Source organism: Oratosquilla oratoria, chromosome 10 (assembly GCF_046742065.1).
Source record: "Oratosquilla oratoria isolate Oo_2021 chromosome 10, ASM4674206v1, whole genome shotgun sequence".
Classification (NCBI taxonomy): domain Eukaryota; kingdom Metazoa; phylum Arthropoda; class Malacostraca; order Stomatopoda; family Squillidae; genus Oratosquilla; species Oratosquilla oratoria.
In genome coordinates this window covers 61,441,990-61,466,179 of record NC_134786.1, presented here as the reverse complement: position 1 = coordinate 61,466,179, position 24,190 = coordinate 61,441,990, and the positions used below count along the sequence as shown (strand labels likewise).

Sequence of the window (24,190 nt, the reverse complement as noted above, 5' to 3'; positions counted from 1 at the left end):
CACCAGCATAAGACAGTTTTCATCACATCGGCCCGGAGCAAATTTCATAAGAATCAAGACAAATCTAATATTGAAACGTGTTCTGTTTTGTCAACTTTTGAAATGTTTAGTCTGGGAAACTGACATGCCAGATTTCTCTACAAATGTGATTTTAAGCGGGGTGGGGTTGGCAATACCCTTTGAAGGCGATATGCACGAACCTCTACGTAATTCATTCCAGCTACTTCAATATGGCGGTCGTATAGATTCGCAAACTAAATTTAAAATGTTGCGCAATTGAACGCGTTTGCGGCGAATGCTTACTGCGCAGTTAACACCGCCACCGCAACTCCCTCGGCTCACTATCGACCTGGCCGGGTTCAAATCCTGACAACCACCTATTATTATGTGACAACACGTCTTGCCAAACGTGTTGCCAATGTCTGTGCTTGGCTGCAAGTGTGTCCAGTTGTAACAAATTGTCGTCAGTTTACGAATGCTTGTCAACCTTTCGTGTCCATGGAGACAACATGCGCATATGGAAACTGGTGAAAGAAACTAAAGAATATCAGTTTGCTAAAACAGGCCCGTACACAGGGAGAAGGAAGGCTTTTACTCCTATCGTTTTAATTATTTGTACGTACATTTCTTACTTGAACGTTCTTTATAAGAACATCTGGTGACCCAAGTCTTCTTATACAAAGTGTGATAGTATGAAGTATATTAATAAAGTGTTATATACATAGTGTGTTTTATTTATTATTATTATTTTCATAATGATTACTGGGCCCACAGGTCTGTGCTGAAGACATTACCAGTTAACTGAACGTTGTGTTGAGTTTTTAATCTGTTTTATAAGCTAAATTGTGCGTTTTCATTTCATCACATCTTAAGCTTGAAAACATATATTACCCTCGCTGTGACTGCATCCTTTCTTCGACTGCCCCGTTTGATAAGCTATTTTTCTTCATTATTATACACGCTCGTGATACAGTATTCATTATTTTAGACAGCTTTATTTGTTCAAATTTCCCCGTTCTGTGTTTATTTGTACCAAGTGATCACATATTTTTACTTTAAAAATATGATAATCGCGCGTTTTTTTTTTTTCTCTCTTTTTTTTCAACACGATGATTTTACATTGCGTTCCCGATCGAGTTTTGGGGCGATGCTAGTCGAATTTATAAATCTCAACGCAATGTACAGCATTTCTTAATTTGAATATATATATATATATATATATATATATATATATATATATATTATATATAATATATATATATAAATCTCGTGAGGAAGGGTAGAATACAACATTTTTCGTGATGACAAGTGTATATGAGATACAATCATGATAAATGAGTTTGTCTCGAGCATACAAAATGAAAAAAATGAACACATGAAAAAATAGTGGGGGGGGGTTAGCCTGACGTGATGCATCCCACACACTAATCAAAGAAATCTTCGGAGCTAGCCTTTCCAAGTTCCTGTAGTTTGGCAAGCGTAGTTCACATGGGTGTCCCTGCCAGCCAGCGGTCAACCAATCAGGAAATTGGAAAGCTCCTCACGTTCCCGCCAGCCTCCTTTAAAAGGTCGGCGTTTCGCCGAGATGGGCAGAACAGTACCGACCAGCGCACAAACTACATCTCGTCCAGTCTTCTAGCTGTCCCATCGAGCCTCGCCGTCATCATCTGCTACCGCCTCGCTGACGTTAGGCTCCACGTCCAGCTACAACCATAAGCTCCACTAAGCTGTGGCCTTAGTCTGAGCTTCACCTATATTTCTCATGTGACACTTCTAGTGTCGCACCTTGTGGCTAATTACCAAAAGAAAGAGATTAGATATTTTGTGTTGATTTTCATTTGTCCTGCCGTTGTTCCGAACAAAAACTACTACAAGCCAATGCTTTATCAATTTCGAGAAATGACGTCCCTGGTTATATCTTGAGACCATATCATCACTTTTATCTGACAAGAGACCCCTGAACTAGCGATGCCATTCTGTGGAAATTTATATGGTTATGAGGACGTCTGTGTTTCTATAAAAATAAATCAATAATAAAAAATACAATTGTGCACTTAAAATGGTGTCACGAGTTAAGAACATATTACATTATTGTTCTTCAGTGTTCTCATATAGCTTACTCATGACAGACTTGCAATGGACTTCAACCTATCTCAGCATAAGAGTAGACATACATATTAATACATATACCATAGCCTTTTTCCCCCTTACATGGGAGGTAGCCAAAGTCAAAGGTACAAATCCACTCCTACCCATTTCATCCCCACATACTCCACTCCCATTCACCACCCCTCCCTCTCTCTTTTCTTGGCTACTCCTGGATGATGGGTCATCCATGCATCTCGCCCACTGCCCTGGGTCAAAAGCAATGCAGCAAGACACAGCACATCCACAGTAATAAAACAATTGATAATTGGTAGGGAGTGTAAATCATGGTGGAGGGAATGATGAGCAAAGTGATCCCAAAGAGCTTTGGTGGATGTGGGTCTGTATGGCCCATCAATGATAGTTCATCATTTTGAGCTTATACAGTGAGCATTAGCATATATTCTATATTCCTATTGCACATTCCAGCATGTGACTGTAACATCACGGTTTATTATCATTATTACCGTTACTATTTGTTTAACTGTTTTTGCTTGCTTTGGACAGTGGAACTACAACATGAAAATTTAAATGATTGATGACTAGAAACTGAGAGGCTGTATGGCAAAACTTTCAAATGAAGAAACTTATTAATGAATGATATGTACTGAATACATTACTGTTACACAGGAGTAAAATTTTGACACTGGAAATATCAGATGGGTTCAGCCTCCCACACCCGATAATATTAATGGGTGGGCCTGTGGGCCCCTGGCTCCCACTCCACTGCAAGTCAACTGGTTTCTGTATTTTGACAATCTGTCACTAAGACTTGCAAATGATATTCCCTGGAATTTTCATTTTTGTAATTATGAACTCGAATTTTGTTAGCAAAAAGTGCTTTTCTATACAAGCGTACCATTTCAGTCACCACCTAGAAATATAAATGTCGTTTCTTTAGAACTTTGAAGTTCATTTCCCCCCCCTTTTCTATCCATGAATCTATGTTTTTCAATCCAGCTTAAATTTGATCCAAAAGTTCTTTTCAGAAAATTTTCTAGTAAGAGATTCTCTTTTGTTACCTTCACTACATGTTCCTCCATTTTTTTCTTTTTCCTCTTTCCTTTGTTGCTCTGTGATCTTTAAAATCTACTGCAACTTTTCCTTGAAGAGTCATCCATTCTCTTTGATTTTCCATTATTCCATTAACCCATTTATTTTAGTTTTAGTTTTAGTTTTTCTCACCCTCCCAGAAGGTTTTAAGTATCATTCTCTGGATTTTTATACAATTTGTATTTGCTGTATACAAATATAGAATTTGTGAACAATGTAGCAGGGAATAAAGGAGTGCGGGAGTGGGTGAATTATAGAGTAAGGAAAGCAAGTAAATCTCTGGAGAAGAATGAAAACTGGAAAAAAAATGCAAAGAGAAGACAACTTGAGGACAAGAGTACCCACAGTGTTATATGGAGCAGAGATGTTGAATCTGAAGGAAGCTTAACATGTCTGATGAGAAGTGTTTAACCCCTTCCATACGATGGTGCCTACATAGGTGTCATGAGGCACAAGCAGATATATGAGGATCCCAACATCGGCATCTTGATTATATTTATTTTGTAGTTGTATCTGAGTGAACCCCATATTCTACGAACTGGCTTGATCATATTTTCTGTGGTTATTAATATTCAGAGTGAAAGAGAACAAGTAATACAGCCGTAACTTTATATTTTACAATGCGAGTATTGTTGTGCATCACTGAATCATCATACACCAAGCAGCTGATGCTGCCCATGAGAATTTGACTCATATTGAAGAGGTTAAGAAGAATGGTAGGATTTAGGACAGATGGAGTGAGAAATCTGGAGGTAAGGCAGAGGATAGCGGGTGGAAAGAGAAAAGGAAGGCAAGTATCCTACGCCACGAGGCACGTAACTGTGGCTGATGCTATCACCTTTGCCCTACACACTTGGAGCTGTTGGAGCTGTTGGAGCTGATAACAGTCACTGCTGGGTATTGGAGAGAAGCGCAAGATTTGAACCCACAACTAAGCAAATGCTTCCAATTACGTCATCAGCACAAGAATTGGCAGATACAGTTCATCAATGAATACTGGGATGGTGTGAACACATGGAAAGAATGAGTGAGGAGAGACTAGCACAAAGGGTGTAAAAAGCATAAGTGGATGGAGGGAACTTACAGGGAAGACTAATCAATCAAACAATCAGTTATCTCAGGTCTTTCTTGCAGTAGACCCACAGCAACAACCACCAGACAGGTCACTTCAAGAAGAAATATTTGTTGTCTAGGGATAGTGTGGGGGCAGTATAGAAAGAGGTGTTCAGTGTCCTCTACGTGATGACTCCATCTAGGGCAGTTTGATTCTGTGTATTGACCTATTCTGTGCTGGTATTGTCTAAGAGCTGGATCATGTCCAGAACACAATTGTACTCATGTGGTTTTTGTTTGAGAGAATTCTATTTTAATATCTATTTTCTTTAATTATTATTTAATTTATTAATTTATTTTAATTATTCATGTGTTCTTTTATTATGGAGCTGGTATCAGTGTGTTTGATGGAGTATTTTCTTTGTTGGTCTGTTTTGAATAACTTGTTTGTAGTTTTTGGATATGAATGTGTTTATGTGTGGATGCATTGTATAGTACAGCTTGATATAGTTCGAGGGAAGGACCAAGAATGAGGTGAATAGATGGGGTATTGGGTGTAAGAGGAATGTCTGTTGAGCAAGGAGAAGAGAGTACAAAAGATAGTAAATGGATGAGGAAATAATGCAGCCAAAGAGATGTTGTTGTCTGATCCATATATAACTGAATAGATGAGGGGTGATATGAGTCATTATATAATGAGGCAGTAGGGGTAAACCAGCTCTAGCTGTGGAAGTGCTATGTCTTGCTGCATTGGTTCTAATCCAGTGTGACAGATTCAGGGTTAAGAAGGAAGGGATAATGATTATTTGGATAGGTGTGGGACGGATTTGATGTATGCAACTCAGTCATCCCAATCCAACTTACAAGGGGGGAAATCCTGTTGGTATATGTATGTACAAAGATGCAAATATCCTTCTGGATTTTTTTTTTTTTTTTTTTTTATAATTTCCATGTGCTACTTACAAATCTCATATTCACTAATAATAGCACCTTTCCAGTACAATTATTTATCTAGAATCTTTTATAACTATTATAATTCCAGTGTGCATTTTATTTCCAACTACCAGAATATAAAATTAATTATACATATACCAAAAGGCCTTTTTTCCCTTATAAGGAGGGTGGCTAAGTCAAAGTGTATACCCATTTCACATACGTATAAAACCCATTTGTTGTCCCTTTCATCTTAGCACTTCATGATTTATTCTGTTCCTGATTTCTGCTATTTCTTTTATATGCACTGGACACGAGACTCTTATGTGCTTGTTATCAGTATTGTTTATATTTGTGCAATTTATACTTTATCTTCATTTGCTTGCATTCAGAGATCTTGTGATTATGGGTATATTATTAATACTTTTTCTGGCACTATAGCTGAAAATCTGACACTTCATAAACTCGATCTGTTACCACAGAAAAATCCTTCCTAAGAGAAGCAAGAACCACACTTGTACATTTGTGTTCAGCACTAAGACACATAATAGGATTGGCTGCAGAAATAAACTGTCCCAACTGCATCAATTCCACAGAGCACACCAAACACATAAGCTACTGTCCCACCCAAAGCATATCCTGACCACAACACAATATTTCTTCCTTAGTGCCAGTTATCTGGGAGTTATGGGTCATCTGGAAGACAGTTGTTGTGTGGTGCAGGTAGTAAATTGTTTGAGTGGCATACTTTTTTTCCATTCAGATGACTGCACTTGTATGATGGAATGAGATGGATGGATAGTCTTGCGAGCTTTGGCATAGAACTGTGCATAATTTCCATGTAGTGTTAAACAGGAAGGATTTGGGTTTCTGTGTGTATTCTACTTGGATGGTTTTAATGCATCCTGTAAAGGCTCATCCACAACTCAAAGGCACAGTGGTAGTGTTCACAACTGCTACTCCAATGGTCTGAGTCCCACTCAAGGCTGAAATAATTTCTGTACTGCAAGCCATTACTTCAACTCTTGTGGGTAGGGAATTTGGGGTGTACAGGGTCTAACAGATAAATCCGTACAACTTCTTATCACATGTTTTAAGATTAATATCTCGGGTTATAATAAACAGAGAGTTATGAAATTTTCAGTATATTTAGAAAAGGCAATAAGAACAATGATTTCATTCAATGTAACCACCTTCAGCTGTTATGACGCTTTCAACGCGTTTACGAAACTTGGATACAGCGTTGATTATCTCAGACTTTGATAATGAACCCACAGCCTTCTTGATGTCTGTCTTCAGGGTTGTTATACTTCTGTGTGGCTTGTCACATGCCTTGGCCTCAATTCGCACCCAAAAATAATAATCTAAAGGGTTTAGGTCTGGCGAATTTGAGGGCCACAACTCTTTGTTCCAGAACTGCACATTTGACCCTACGAGAAGGTTGGTGGACCTCTTCGCTGTGTGGGCTGGAGCCGAGTCTTGTTGGAAGACAAACTGGTTGCCACTAGCCTTATCTTTCATCCAGGGTATTATTTTCTCTTCTAGAACTTTGCAATAGACAACGGCATTGACTTTCTCCTTGTTGTTGAAGAAGTGAGTGAAGACGTCCCCCTCAGTTGACACCACACAGAGCACCATGACACTTGCTGGTTTCTTCGTCGTTGTCTTGTGTTGAACCTCTGAGGATGAGGAGGCTATCCAGCGATCATTCCGCTTATTGAAAGTCGCATCAACCGTGAAAATCTTCTCGTCGGTAAAACACTTGATGACTGAGCCATTCGACTTCATCCAGTTCAACAGCTTTTGGCACCTGGTCAAGCGGATTTCTTTCATTTTTCGTGTCAAAAGATGTCTTTTTCCTTGTGAGAATGAGGTTAATCCCAATTTCTTTAATGCTCTGTGAATTGTCATTGTGCTGACACCTCTCTTCTTTGCCAATGTCGATAATGGTAAGGCTGGATTTGCATTGACACTTCTCTTGAGACCAGCTAAAAAGCGAGGTGTTAGAATTCTGCCCCTTCTGGGCTTGTGAGCAGCTCGTTGGTCTTCGCCGGTCTCATCAAAACGTTTACAAACATCGTAAACAGTTTGTCTGGAGTATTTTAGCATCCTTATTATGGCGCTAGGAGTGTGACCCGCGCGACGAAGTTCGCATATGACTGAACGTTTGGCTTGTTCCATTGCTTAATGTTTATTGCACCGGTGCTAGTATACAACTGGCTAAATTATTAGACAAATGGAAGTATCTGGAAACAATCAAATTGCCATATCTTACTTTTTAAGTGCTTAAAACCTCTTCAAAGTTTGTACGGATTTATCTGTTAGACCCTGTATGTGTAAGGTCACACCGTTAACCATAGATCAGTCATATATGAGCACTGAGTTCTCTTCTGGAGGGTAACAGGTGTCAATGACAAGTCCAACATGTGATCCAAGACCATGGTGAATCACTGTGCCCCATGACCATGGCGGTGTTAGTGTCACTGTTGAAAATCAAGTTTTTCAACACCACCAGCACACTGCTGAGCTGCTTTGAACCAACTCAGTTTGATAGGTATGAAGATGTCATCAGTGCCAACTCGACCTTTGTTGAGGGATGTATGTGTCATGATCTCCATCATGGCCACTTCTGCTAACCCCAAGGAGTGGACAAGAAGCCACACACAACATTTTATAGAGTTACAGTATTAAAGAAGTATCCTTGTACATGGAACATCAAGAAACAAGGAATATAAAATGAGGAAAATATGGAGTGCAAGCCTTAATGACATTAGGGAAGAGGTGTCACTTATTCTGAACTGTGACATTAAAAATGAGAGGTTTTATGCCGCATCCACACGGTCGAGCTGGCCTGGCAGACTTTGCCCTTACCGGGCAAAGTCCGCAGACTCTGCCCGCGAAGTGTACACATGGCTGACGATGGTGGTTGGAGGTTAGTTGGCCGCAAGCAGAGGTTGGGAGGGAGTGGTTCAGTGCGGTACGATAACCATGGTTCCCGCCATACTTGGAAAGAAGGTAGCACTTTACAGCATTGTAATTGCTGCCTGCATTAAAAAGAAAAAGAAGAAATCACGGAGACATGTCTGATGCCGGGAGTGGTTACAAAGACGTGATTTAATGGGAAGCTCAGTAACAATCCTACGTGAATTGCAGGATGAAAATGAACAATTGTTTTGCAATTACATGAGAATGAACATGCGCAGCTTTTCTGTTCTCCTTTCGATAGTGAAGCCATATATACAAAGGCAAGAGACAAATATGAGAAAAAGCATAGCACCAATAGCACGTCTTGTCGAGACCAGTACACACTAGTACTAGGTGCGGACATGGTGGAAAAGGTAACTTCGGTCTGTACTGAGCGGGTTTGCTAACTTTGCTCGCACCTCACCTCGTGCGTTTGGCAGCGATGTCAGCCCTCCATCCACTGCCTGCAAATGGTGCCAGGAACGGACAGTTTGATGGTTTGCCCGATGAAATTGCCCGTTGTCGATCAAAGCCCTTGCGCCCGGTGGACAGTGCTCGATCGTGTGGACGTGGGTGGCATTATGTTAGGCAAGTTGTGCTATTCTCCACTGCAGTCCCCATAAAAAAAATTATACATGTATCAAGACCCTGCGGGTCGAAATGTTAAGGCGTGAAATTCTCCCATTACTCCTCGTCTACTTCTTTCACCCTCAATCTTATATATATATATATATATATATATATATATATATATATATATATATATACATATATATACATATATATATATATATACACATATACATATATATATATATAGATAAGGATTGCATCTGTGAAATTGGCAAATCTTATATTGACCAATTTTTCATTAATAAAAATATGCCAGTATGAAAGATTGTAGCCAGCTGTAGACAACAGATTTTTATGTTTTCCCTGCTCCCAGCATTGGCTACACATTTGCAAGTTTTTAGGTTAGGTTAGGTGCAGTTGTGCTATTCTCCAAACAAGTGAAAGATCACCTCTACGGGCTGTGGCATAACCTGGATTCCACCAGGGGATGGTGTTTTTACTCCAATTGTAGTATACAGGAAAAGCAATGCTCATGAAGTGCTGTATCTTGCTCCCCAATTACATACCTAGCTTAAAACTGATGTATGTTTCCAGCTTGGGCTAAATATTTTTGGTCTCTAATTATCATTTATACTAGATGTCCATCTCTTCAAGATATTCAACCCATGATTCTTTCACAGTCCTTTCACATAATCTCATTACTGTACTGGTTAATGCTAACAGCCTCTAATTCAAGGATGTCTCTCCTTACTCCTACCTTTATGAAATGGTGCCACATTAGCCCTTTTTCAATCCTGTGGCACTATTCCTTCTTTTAATGACCACAAAATATGACTATTAATTTTGTCTGCTAGTTGTTCCCTACATTATTCAAGTATCTAGTTTGAGATCCCATCTGGCTCTGAAGCTTTTTTCACATCCAGTGATCCCAACATTCAGCTTATCCCTCACTTCTATTTCTATATTTTCTAAATCCAATTTATTGTTCACCTTTCACACAGGGAAACATAATTAATCTGCCATGAATCCTTCCATACCAGTACAAAAACTAACATTCAATTCTACAGTACTAATATGCTTATGTTCATTTCACAACCCCAAACTGAAAAAGTACCAACACAGTATTGGCATGGCAATAAACAATAAATGCTTAGATGGAACTACTACAGAGAAGAATAAGATCATTTTATACTGTGACAGATCCACAAAATCTCTTCATAGAGCGACATGGGCTGAACCAACAGCTATGGCCTGTTTCCTAGGTCTCTTGCAAAAGCAAACTGGGACAAAATTGATTCAGTCCTACTCATCTTTGGGAGCAACATCCTGAGCAAAGGTTAGTCCTGAATAAAGGTTAGTCTATGTTCAAGCTAAAGATTATCATTATTTGCATTCACAGTTTTAGTAACACAGAAGCATACCACTGAAAATTAAATTTCTAGTTGGTCACATGTAAGAGTTAGCCATAAATAGAGAGAGCCTTGTTTACAATTAGCAGCATCAGTAAAAATGAATTATTTCAACAGGGTCTAAAATCTAATTCAATCTACAGTTAGTAGCATTTTGGTATCTAAATTCCCTATACAAATGTCAGTCTTGTCATGGATTCATAACTACTAGGATGGGTTGCCAAACTAGTTACAAAGGATAATAGAGGAAACTTAGCATCTTCATAATCTTTAATATCACTAAATTATATGATTACATATATTCTTTGAAATGTCACAGAACTGCACCGTCTCACCCAACATATGCTGGTGGATACGATTCGACAAGACATTACTCCTAGGGTACTTTTGCATATTACCGCACACTAAGCATATTGTGAGGTTAACTTTGCAGTACTGGAACTTGGTTTATTACCATAAAATAAGTATGTAATGTGGTTGCTGTTCATGGTGTGTGGCAAGTGACAATTCATACAACTGCAGGTTTGTTCAGACAGTAAACACTGGGGATACCCCATATCCCCGAATATGAAAAGTTTTCAATATATAACCCCACGAGACAGCCCCTTTCCATCGGTAGTTATAATTAGTACTCTGAACTCAAGATAAAAGATCCTTAAGAATATTTATAAGATTTAGAAAAGTCCTAAATCCTAGTTTGGAAGGCAAGGATTCCCAAGTGTGACAGTACCATACAAACGGCTACCTGCACCATCACAGGTACATGGCTGGACTGGAACCCACAGGGATGGGATGGGCACCCTTGTTTGTGCTGCTGTCACCTTCAGGCAATGGTTTGGGCAGCACATGCCTGCAACCTTGTTTAAGCCTTTTTAGGCAAAGGTGAGGCTCAAAAAGGCAGAAACACCCTCAGAGGTTACATTCATTACCCAAAAGACTGAAGGTTTCTGAAGCCCAGGCAGTTGATGCTTCAAATCTGTATGTCTTTTAATATTATCTTAAATGACTTCCCATCACTTGACAAACTACATACCTGATGACAAATTGCTCGCAAGGAGCCACAGCCAAAAGTACAAAAGTACATGTTGAAGCAACATTTCCAATTCAACACACTGGTTACCACAGTCACAGTGTGTACGTCAGTGTAACTGGTGCCTTCATCAAACTATACTGACTAGAACAGTTTGTTCATCATAACAGAGAGTGAATTAGAGAGAGATAGGGGGTGAAGTGAGAGAGAGGGGGTGAAGAGATAGAAATAGAGAGAGGAGGGGGAAGGAAAAAGAAAAAGGAGGAGGGATGGGGATGGAGACAGGAGGGGAGGTTGGAGATAGAGGGAGGAAAAACATATATAAATTATATGATATATATGTATATATATCATATATATTCTAGAGGCATCTAGTATAGACAGGGGTAAAAGCCAGACCTCAGTAAAGAAATATGTTTCTTTCAGGGTTCTTGATGTTAATAGGCAAAATGGCTTACGTGTGATGTCAGCATTTTCCCCTTTCTATTCTATATATGTAATATATATATATATATATATGTAATATATATATATATATTATATACTACATATATATATACTATATATATACATATATACTATATATATACATATACAGTGGCTGCGAAAAGTTTGGGCGCAAAATTATAGGTGCCCCAACTTTCCCCTAAACTCAAAACATGCGAAAAATACAACTTTCCACCCAAACTTTTCGCTATTTTTCAATGCTAGCGTTTGTACCCGTATTTAGCCGAGACAATACACACTATTTGGCAACTCTGTTTAGGCGCACTCGATGTCACATGGAGTCACTTTCTTAACATCTCTCACGGAGAGTAGTCTTTTTTTTGCGGTGGTCTCTGTTTTTGTGCCTTGATATCTCCGTAATGGGAAGTGGTAAAGAGCTGGAAAGAGACACAGTTGTTACAATCATAACCCTCTATAAGGAGGGTTATAAGTGTAAAGATATTGCTACTCGTGTGGGAATTGGAGTGCGTCAAGTGCAAAAGTGGACCATGAAATTTCGAGACAAAGGAAGTGACATCATTCCTACTCAAAAGCATCGCTCTGGTCGGCCAAGGAAGCTATCAAATCGTACTTCTACGGTTCTAACTGCCTCCTACAGTTATTAGGAGGCAGTTAGAACCGTAGAAGTACGATTTTATATCTTCCTTGACCGACCAGAGCGATGCTTTTGAGTAGGAATGATGTCACTTCCTTCGTCTCGAAATTTCTTGGTCCACTTTTGCACTTGACGCACTCCAATTCCCACACGAGTAGCAATATCTTTACACTTATAACCCTCCTTATAGAGGGTTATGATTGTAACAACTGTGTCTCTTTCCAGCTCTTTACCACTTCCCATTACGGAGATATCAAGGCACAAAAACAGAGACCACCGCAAAAAAAAGACTACTCTCCGTGAGAGATGTTAAGAAAGTGACTCCATGTGACATCGAGTGCGCCTAAACAGAGTTGCCAAATAGTGTGTATTGTCTCGGCTAAATACGGGTACAAACGCTAGCATTGAAAAATAGCGAAAAGTTTGGGTGGAAAGTTGTATTTTTCGCATGTTTTGAGTTTAGGGGAAAGTTGGGGCGCCTATAATTTTGCGCCCAAACTTTTTGCGGCCACTGTATATATATATATATATATATACATATATATATATATACACATATATATTATTATATACATATATATATATATATATACATATATATATACACACATATATATACATATATATATACACATATCGCTTGTTTGCGAAAACGTCGTCATAACTCAAAATATCGAATTTTTCAGGAGAGGCATTTTAAAGTTTTAAAACGCTCTCAATATTATAAAAAGCCCTCAAACACCATAGGTGGAACATTTTTTGTAGCATCAAATATGCCTCTAAAGTTTATAGAAGTTGAAACAATCATAATCTTTACTAAGTCTAAAATATTTGTTGGAACAAGTTGGAACATGTAAGGTTATGTCGTTGGGACATTTAGCACTCCCTAGCAGTCAATTTTTGAGCTACAGATATGACACTGTTACCAAAAAAATCCGTGTTTGAAGATGAATATGTCTGTATAGATAACTCAAAAATTCAGTCTTTTGAGTTATGACGACGTTTTCGCAAACAAGCGATATATGAGTAGAGGGAAAACACACAAACTAAACAAGATTTTATTATTTGACTAGTTAGCACTGCAATATCTCTTCAGATTCTTTCTGCAGAAGCACAACAGAACGAAACTAGGCAAGGAATAAACTCTGGTACCATTTGTGAGTTTTCCCTCTTCTCTTACAACCTGTCAGAATGTCTTTATATATATATATATATATATATATATATATATAAATATATATATATATATATATATATATATATATATATATATATATATATATATATATAATATACAGGGATTTCTTGATTTATGCATGTTTAGAATAAGCGGTTTTGGAATAACATGAGGTAAAAAACCTAGTAATTTTTTTCTTATAACGAGGATTATTTAGAATAACATGATGTAAAAAAAATCAAGGGAGTAATAATAAAACTTAACTGTTCACTTCATGCAATCCCTTCAGGAATGTATCCCTCACATACACTGAGAAATCCCTGTATATATATATATATTTATATATATATATATATATATATATATATATATATGTATACACACACACACATATATACTGATGAAAAATGTAGTACACATTTGTAAATCAAAACTAAAATCACAGTCAGAGCAAAAGAAAAACTGGAAATGATGAGTCTATATAGATTGTAAGCTACAGTACTCCTCAGTTGTACAGAAAGAGAGAAGGGTACTATATTTACATAGCCCTCTCTTGTCCCTGTCCCTTCTTTTGTAAGAGGGTGCTATATTAGTACAGTATCCTCCTCTCTTTCTGTACTATTGAAGAAATATATAGACTCGCCGTTTCCAGTTTTTTCTTCAGCTATGACTGTGGTTTTAGTTCTGATATTATATAATATATATTTATATATATATATATAAAAAGACCTTTTTCCCCTTTACAAAGGTAGCCAAATCAGAGGCACTTACCTATTCCCACCCTTTTCATTCCCTTTCACCAACCCCTCCACCCCTCCCATCTCAGCTCTTCCTGGATGACAGGTCATCCCTGCACCTGCCAACTGCACTAGGTCAGATGCAATGCAGCAGTACACAATATATCGACAGTAAGGCCGCTTCACTTCATTGGCAATCTCCCCTCTCCATCCACTCATGCAAAAAAAGAGAAGACATGGAGAAATCCTTTAGGCTCCATCAAAATATCATTCATACATGAGCACCCCCACCCCATCCCTCCCTCCCTTGTATAACATTATCATCCATACACAATTATTTTCCACTCATCCCTATCTCTGGCCTTCTTCCTTCCTTGCTCAACAGACATTACCCTTTTGCTCAGTGCCCCCTTCACCCCATCCATTCATCTCATCCTTGGTCATCCCCTTACATTCACTCCCTTCACCTCTGCCTTCCACACTGGTTTTACCAATCTTTCATCATTCATTCTTTCCATGTGTCCAAACCATCCCAATACCCTTTCATCAGCTCTCTCTGCCATCTCCTTTCCCACTCCTCCTCTCCTCCTCATGTCTCACTCTATCTAACCTAGTAACCCCTACCATACTTCTCAGACATTTCATCACAAACACATTTAAACTTTTCCTCTCTGCCTCTCTTAAATTCCATGTCTCTGTTCCATACAATGCTGTCAACACAATCACTCCTTCATACAATCTCTTTTATGCATCCATTCCCAGTTGCCTATTTCTCATAACACTTTTTAATCCCTCAAGGCATTTATTTGTTTCTCTTAATCTACAATTTACCTCCACCTCCACTCCCTTTCCTGCCACATGTGACCCCAAATACCTAAAGCTATCTACTTCCTCTAGACTCTTATTTTTTACTTACTTCCAACTCACTGCTACCCTCTATCCTTGTGCATCTCATCACTTTATTTTTACCCACATTTACCTTCAACTTTTTCCAATCTCACCCCTTTCCAAACTCCAATACTAACTCCCTTAATTAAATACCAGCTCGTACAGGGCATAAATATGCTCATATTTCAAAATAACTCCAGGGAATGGTTGCCAGGACTTGGGGTTATTTTATAACGCATTTACCTAAATTTTTCATATTGGTCGATTTTTCAACCCCAAAATGCTGTTGCCTGCCCTTAATTCCTCCTCTGACCCTGCCACAAGCACAGTGTCATCAACAAACAACAACTGACTCACCTTCCACTTCTCTCCATTTTCTTTAACCATATTCAGTCCCCTACTCATAACCCTCACCTTTACCTCATGCACCACCCCATCCATGGAGACATGACACATCTCTGATGCAGTCCCACATCATTTACCTCAAATCACTCTCTCCATTTCCCATTCTAACACAAGCTCATCTACTCTTGAAAGAACTCTTGACAGCTTTCCCCCAATCCCATATATCTGCAAAACTTCATACAGTGCCTTCTTATCTACCCAGTCATAAGCTTTCCCAACTAAATCCAACAAAATTATTATTCTGAAACTACTATACTCACATTTGTCCCTTTTTCCTTGTAATGTGGAACTATACAGGCACTCCTCCAGTCCTCAGGCACTCTACCTTCTCTTTGACAAACATTAAACAACCTCACTAGCCATTCCACTATTACTGTGCCTTTCTTCAGACACTGCATGACACCCATCTAACCCAGATGCCTTACCTGTTCTCATAATTTCCAGAGCTACTGGCACCTCATCTTTTCTTATTTCTCCTCCATTTTCCTTTTCCTTTTCTTAGCGCCTCCCACTGCTACCACCAATCCCTCCCTATCCTCCCCCACATTCAACAAATCTCCAAAATACTCTGCCTACCTTCCCCTTACTGCCTCTTCCCCTAACATGTCCATCTGCTTCTTTTACCTTTTCTGCTTTACTTAACTCACCCTCCCTTCCTCTATTGCTTTCCTTCCAAAACATCTTTTTTTTTTCTTTCAAAACTTTCTGTCATACTCCACCCCCATTCTTCATCAGCTCTCCTTTTTGCCTCCTTTATCTTTTGTTTTGCTTCTCTTCTTTTTTTCTTTATACCTCTCATCCTACTTTGCAACCAGTCCCTGAGTGCTCACTTCTCTACTACCTTCTTCACTTCATCATCCCACCACTCACTACCTTTCCTTCTATTTCCTCCCATCCTCCTTGTTCCACAGACCATCTTTGCACACCTTGTCACTTCCTCTTTGAAACACCCCATTTCTCCTCCAAACCTTCTGCCTATCTCTTCTCTTTTACTCTCATCTGTACCACACCTATGCACATTAAAAGACTTGAACCTTAGGGTTCTGGTTGGAAAATTCCTCCCAGACCCTCTTATGCCTTGACTTCTCACAGGAATGTTCCTTTTGGAGCTACAGAGTAGGATGACTCATCACACACTCCATCCCATTTTATATATTACATATACATACATATATATATAACATACATTTCCATATATATGTATTACATATACATATACTGTATATGTTATACATACACACATATATACATATATATATATATAATATATATATATATATATATATATATACAGACACACATATACCAAGGACTTTTTCCCCCCTTACAAGAGAAATAGCCAAAGGCATAAATCCACTCCCACATATACACACATATAAATATATATACTGAAAAATACAGCAGCTTGTGTGTTTATGATCTTGTTGATACCCTCTACAAATTGCGAATTTATGCATAGAGTTTAGCACTGAAATACGTCTGCCAAAGGCGGAGTGAAACACACTATTGTTTTATTTTGAATTCACAATTTGTACATTATTCATATTTTCAAGTGATATGATTATGACATGAAATTACAATATTGGCAAAAGATGTGGTTCCAGGGTACAGGGTGATGTTGCATACAAAGGATCAAAATAGCAAACAGGAACTGGAGATCTGTGGGATGGTGCTGGAACTTTGGGGGTTGATGGCAAGGTCTTGCTACATATATAACATCTTTGTTAGACTCTGATGAGAACCTCACACCTAAAGTAAAAACCACAAGAGATCTCCAGACTCAATTTCACAATAGGATCCAGTCATTAAAAACAACTCTTCTTGGATAATCTTGACCAACAGGGTCCATCCAGTTTTATGACTAGTGTGTACAAAAATCCAACAAACGCTGGTTTATGCCTTCATAGAATGAGCAAATGTCCCCAATGTAACAAAGACTCCACCATTAGGTTTATCAGAAGATGAGATGCTTACACCTGGAGGTGCATAACTATGACTAAAATTGTCACCCTAGTCCTTGTTGGAGTGCCATTCATCAAGATATAGAATGAGCAACCCAAGTCCTTGTCTATAATGGTTTCCCAAACAAGGTTATCAACAGTCATTAACTTCTTCAATACGAGTCGTATACTCGCACACAAGTTGCCTGATTTCTGATGATGCATCACAATATGTGCTTTATAAAATAGTTACAGTTGTTACAATCGTTCTCTTTCACCCTGTATAACCACAGAAGATGCAATCAAGCCTATTCACAGAATATAGGGGCCAATCAGCTATAACTACAAAATAAATATAATCTGAATGCCAACGCCAGCATTTTAATATACCCACTCATGCCTGATGATGGCTAAGTATGCGTCATTGTATTCTAAGGTTTAAAATTAAATATGTGGCACCTCCATAGGTTCAACCAAAATGGGCAAAATACAACAATCTTCTACAGGGCCTTCAAGCACTATGACTATAATACAGAACATATTTTATAACAAATCATTAAGAAATATGTCAAACCCACCGACCCCAGATAATTGACATTATTCATAAAAAAACTACTTACAAAAAATAGCTTAAGTATGAGACCTATAAAAGTCATTTGTGTATGAATGCACACACAAAATAGGAAACTACGCATCCCTACCATCTTCATACATAGGATACACAATGACAACACTCAGTAGAAGGATACTCTCTGCCTCTAGAATAATACCCCAAAAACCTACACAATTACATGCCACTTCTCTCCAACCAGGGAAATGTTGGTAGATAACACAAAGACTACTGGATAAATTCAAGATCTTAAATGTATACAAAATACTTAATGCCCTTTTCATCAAAAAAGTCTCCCAATTTAAATCTTCAATCAAAAGATTTTACAATAATCTCATCAGTGAAGTCTACCATCCCACGGAGTTCCAGCTCCTTGCCATCATCTTTATTCTTTGTGTGCAATTTCATCCTGTGCCCTCGAACCATATATTTTGCCATATATATTGTCATTTCTTGCCATATCCATATCACTTGAAAATGTACATAGTGTACAAAACATCATGAATATAAAGAAAACTCCCCATTGTTTACATATGCCTTTTGACAGAGGTACTGTATTTGTGTATAGTATGCAGTTTTTTCTCTTTTCCATGTGTTTTAGAAGTGGGGTGCATCTTATCTATGTGTACACAGTCTTGGGCATTTTTTTTCCTGAATGAAAAGAAGAATAAGAAGAAAAACAAAATTAAAATAGAACTACTTTTTCTGAATACTTTTTTCTAACTATGGTTCACTATAGCAGTGTACTTAATGAACGTTGCTGTAAGCTGACTGATGATACGTCAAATATTATGAGGACAATTAAGCTCAAATTCTCCCATAAAAACTGTTTGAATGCAGGTATGCTAATCATGTCACAATAAATCTGCTAAATAAATAGTATGAAGAGAAAAATGTTGAATACGATTATTATGCAAATGCCGATGACATTCCCCTGTTGTACAGATATCCCAGTAAGGCATGTACGTATTGTATGGTCACAAGAAAGTAATGTTGTAGCACATTGGTAAAATTATACTAATGACCCACTTTCAGAGAAAAATAGATGAAAGTAAAAAGATCCGTATATTTTGATCACTATCTGTAATCCTCTTCAGTAGATGTGAAGAGGATCACAGATAGTGATCGAAATATACTGATCTTTTTACTTTCACCTATTCTTCTCCGAAAGTGGGTCATTAGCACAATATTGTATGGTAGTAATAATTACCTTTTCAAGTTACCAGGGAGCATTCATCTAAGTTTGCAAATGAATACATCATTGTTGTACTTGAAACTATAGGTAATTAAAGTAGGTATGTTACTCTGTAATAATAACAACACAAAATATTGAAAATAAAGCAAATCTAAACAAATTTATTATATGTTACCATTTTTCAATGCATCCTATACATATCATTAAGGATTTCTACGGCAGTTTTTGGTCAAAATCTAGGGTGTGATTTATTCACACTGTTGTCCAATACATGGTTAAAAACAGTATATCAGTGCTAAATTCTACACAAAAGTCTGCAGTTCATAAGTATCAACAATCATAAATACAAATGTTGCTATATTTTTCAATCATATATGATTACATGTTTACAGGAGAACCTGCTGCCTAAATAAATATACAGTATGAATGCATACACATGTATATATATATGTATGTAAATAAACACACACACCCACACAGATACACACAAGCAAACAAACACTCACTGCATCATCGATCCATGGTGCAGTGGACTATGGGGTGGACCAGGTGGATCAGTACCTAGTTCGAGTCCTTGTAACCTCACAGAGACAAGAAACACATGCATGTATATGCATATGTATGTATGTATGTATGTATGTATATATATATATACATACATACATATATATATATATATATATATATATAAATGAATATATATATACATAAATACATATATATATATATATACTGTATATATATACATATATACATATATATATATATATATATATATATATATATACATACAAATGAATACATGTTTGTATATACTGGTTCAATGTGGCAATGCACAACTAAACTGACATTGTAGACATTTGCCACTTAAGAAACATCTGAAGCATGGAAAGCAATTAATCTAAATCAGTATTTTCTCCAATTAAAGTCAGATGGGAGGGACAGCAGTGTATACGAGTAGTATAAGGCAAGGTAGGGTGTGGTGAAATGAGTAGGGATGCACCTTGTAGTACATTATGTATAATCTACTGGGCAATAAATTGATGTCTATGGAATGCAGGCTCTGCATTGAAATGTATGGATTTCTGACTAAACTAAAAGGAAGTGATCTTATAAGATCTAGCTGCAGTAAGCATTTAAAGTTCAATAAAAAAAAAACATTGTAAAGACTAACCTAAGAACCTGAAACATAAAATAAATAATTAAGAAGAGTTTGACCCAATCCATGTGTCTGATCCTAGGCTATGACTGAAGCTGAATCCTGATATATCTTTTAGAACACAGCATTATAAACTACTCTAGAATTCTGATTACTCTGCACAAGTCCAAACAAGAAATAAACTAATGTATTCAATTTACTAGTAGTTATCCAGAACACCTGAGTCCATGTTTGGTTAAAAAAAAATGTGTGTAAACAGATAAATAATATAAAAATTGGGTATTCTTATGAAGCATGGGTATCTTAATAAAATGAGGTAATGAAAAAATTCACCCAATGAGAGGCAAGTTCAAAATATACAGAGAAATGGAAAGTCAGTCATTAATGCACAATTCAAGTTATAGGACCACTAAACTAAAGATAATGGTCATGATTAATCATTACCAAATGTAAAATGTGTCAATATAAATTGCCTAACCTTACTGAGTTAGGCCAACCTTATGTACCCCCAAAAATATATTTCTTTATATCCCTTTCTAGCTCCAAATCACCACAAGTACATATATAACATATTAATCATTACATTCATTCTCTGAAGTTGCTCACCAGGCTTACATATCAATATCTTTATTTCAATAGAGATAAAAGTATGTTAATTCCTCACACACAATTTGAAGCGCGTCCATTTTTCAGAAAAAAATAAATAAAAAAATAAAAATAAAATCTTTTGATTGTGACATTTTTACTGTAACACATAATTCATTGTTGAAATCCAACCATAATGTTGAAAAAAACATGGTCCACCAGATGCCTTAAAGTCCATCCCACATCAACCAGCTTTATGAATGCAGTGCATGACACTCTTGATTAATGAGAAACTAGAATGTCTTTCATAACTTTCGAAAGTGAAATGTTAAATTTGATCATTATGGCAGAATAACTGAGGTTGGAGGGAGTAGTGACTAATATTTGTTTAAGCAACCCATGTGACTAACCTCAATATTCCTGAACCTATTTTAAACACGATAATGTGCACAAATTATACAACAAAATGTTTGGTATCTGAATCTATGGCTACAAGGTTTTCCCTTCATCACATGATAATTCTAACTATTATTGCATCAAGAAGACTATTTCTAGTGGATCTTCTTCCCGTTGTCATAATGACCAACTTAGCTTGTTCCTGGTAGAAAATTGGTATGAAAATATTTCCAGAGAACCTCTCTCAGGTGCTCATAACATCAAACATGAAAATTCTGTTTTCAACTATAAAAAAAATTAATTGGATATATTCAAAAAGTGCAATAATGAAATCTATTTCTGTAAAGTCAAGAAATAAAGGTAAACACTGCTGTAGGCAATGCTGAGTAGGTGTTGAAAACTATAGCATGTAGTTTGAAACCACTTATGGAATTCAAAATCCCTAATTAGGGTCTCCCAACTCAACCTAGCATTTGTTCTGATAAGCATTAAATCACAACAGGTGTCGGCTATACCTGCTTCCATTAAGAAAAATAAACAAGAAGAAACACACACAAAAAAGGAAATATATATAAAAAAAAAGTCTGCATCTACCATATAGATATTAATACACATAATTCAAAACTGGCCAAGACAATAATAAATATTAAATAATAAACCATAATTAAAGAACTAACTAATTACTAATTTGAAATTATTTTAATCGGCAGCTACAGAATGAATTACTAACAAGCTTACAGTACAATAATGTTCATAGTTCCTAATATAACTCACTTATCCCAATGCATATTTAGCATGGATTCTTAATAGATGTAAATAGTATTTTACAGACACAGGTCACAATGGATCCCAAATCTGTTATTTGGCCTCAGAAATATGTTATGCACAGATAAATATTATATTTCACTTTGTCATTATACTTTCCTAGCTTACAGAATCAAGAACAAGTCAGCCTATGTTCAAGCATTTTTTTTTTTTAAAGATACGTGCTGTGTAATGACATGATTTATACTTAATGAAATAATGTGAAGCACCGTTTAACACTGAATGATGAATGTGTTTACTTTGAAGCTGGTTCCTCCTCTTCATCTGAGAAGTCGTCATCCATAAGTGATGCCTTTGATGCCCCGTAGGAGAAGTCAAACTTGGAAGATTTTGCTGGAGGACTTTTCAGGGAAAGAAGGATTTAAAATAAAAAACCAAATTTTGCATACAAATTTTCATAATGCATATAACCATGAAAAATATACTCAAACATAAAATAAAAAACATATATATCAATCAATCAATCAGTTAGTGATTCAATCCAATGCCCCAGGTGTTTCCTGCAGGAGATACACAGCTCCCAGGTACTTGCCAACAGTCACTGAATTGGCCCATGTCACCCAAGGAAGAAGTGTTTTGTTATTGTCTGGGTATGGCTGGGGTGGTGTAGTGTTAGCTTAGGTACTAAGTGCCTTCTGTGTTATGTTTGCATCTATTGCAGTTTGTTTCAGTGTTGATTTCTAGTGTTGAGTGGTGACCTGAATGTAGTGATGATAGTCTGGTTCTTGGTTCTCCTGGGAACAATTTTTCTGCAAGATCAATGTTTGCAGAGGTTTGATAGTGGTCTATACTGAAGTGCTTTTTGGTGATCTGAGTATGAATGTGCTTTTGTATGGATGTGTTGTGTGGTGCAGGAGGTAGGTTGTTGTTCTGGTCATATCAGTTAACTCTTTCAATATATATATATATATATATATATATATATATATATATATATATATATATATATATATATATATATATATATATATATATATATGTGTACCAATAGCTTTTCCCCCTTTACAAGGGAGGTAGCCAAAGTCAAAAGGCATACTTTCACTCCCACCCATTCCATCCCCACCCACTCCACTCCCATTCACCACCTCTCACTTCCTCCTTCTTTCCTTGGCTCCTCCTGGATGATGGGTCATCCCTGCATCTTGCCCATTGCCCTGGGTCAGAAGCAATGCAGCAATACACAGTACATTGCCAGCAAGGCTGCTTCATTTAATCAGTGACCCCCTTCAGGCTGTGTCAAAATATCATTCATACATAACCACTCCCTATATCCCCAATGCATCACAGCATAATCCATACACAACAATCTCCACTCAACCCTATCTTCTGTCTACTCCCTTCCTCTCCTCTTTCTGAACGCCCCTTCTACCCCATCCATCCATCTCATCCTCAGTCACCCCCTCATGTTCACTCCATCCACCTCTTTCTTGACTCATTCTTTCCATGTGTCCAAACCATCCCAATAATATTTCATCCACCCTCTCTCTCAATTCCTTTTCCACCCCTGCTCTCCTCCTCACCTCATTCTCACTCTATCCAGCCTAGTAAATCCTACCATACTTCTCAGACATTTCATCTCAAACACATTTAAACTCTTCCTCTCTTATGTTCCATACTTCTGACCCATACAGTGCTGTCAGCACAATCACCTCTTCAATCTCCTCTCAGCATCCATTCCCAAATGTCTACTTCTTATTACACTTTTTAATCCCCCAAAGCATTTACTTGGTTCTCTCAATCTACATTCTACCTCCACCTCCACTCCCTTTCCTGTCACATATGACCCCCAAGTATCTCTAGCTATCCACTTCCAGCCTCTCTCCTTTAATACTTACTTCCAAATTGTTGCCATCCTCTCCCCTTCTACATCTCATCATCTTACATTTACTTTTGACTTTCTCCTCTTGCACATCATATTTTACTAATTTATTCCAGTTAATGCTAAGTAATGTTACTCTGTTGAAGGGGTAATACTATACAGCAGGATTTAAGACTACCTTGATTAATACCT

At 37.3% G+C, this 24,190-nt stretch overlaps 1 protein-coding gene across 4 annotated transcripts in view; it reads right to left on the bottom strand.

Annotated features, from left to right (window-relative positions):
* LOC143029265 (choline-phosphate cytidylyltransferase A-like) overlaps positions 1-24,190 on the bottom strand; it is an 81,904-nt gene that overhangs the window by 7,726 nt on the left and 49,988 nt on the right. For all 4 annotated transcript variants that reach the window (XM_076191976.1, XM_076191975.1, XM_076191977.1 and 1 more), the window contains exon 6: positions 22,419-22,520. In XM_076191976.1, the coding sequence (XP_076048091.1) occupies positions 22,419-22,520 (102 nt within the window). The remainder of the gene's footprint in view (positions 1-22,418; positions 22,521-24,190) is intronic.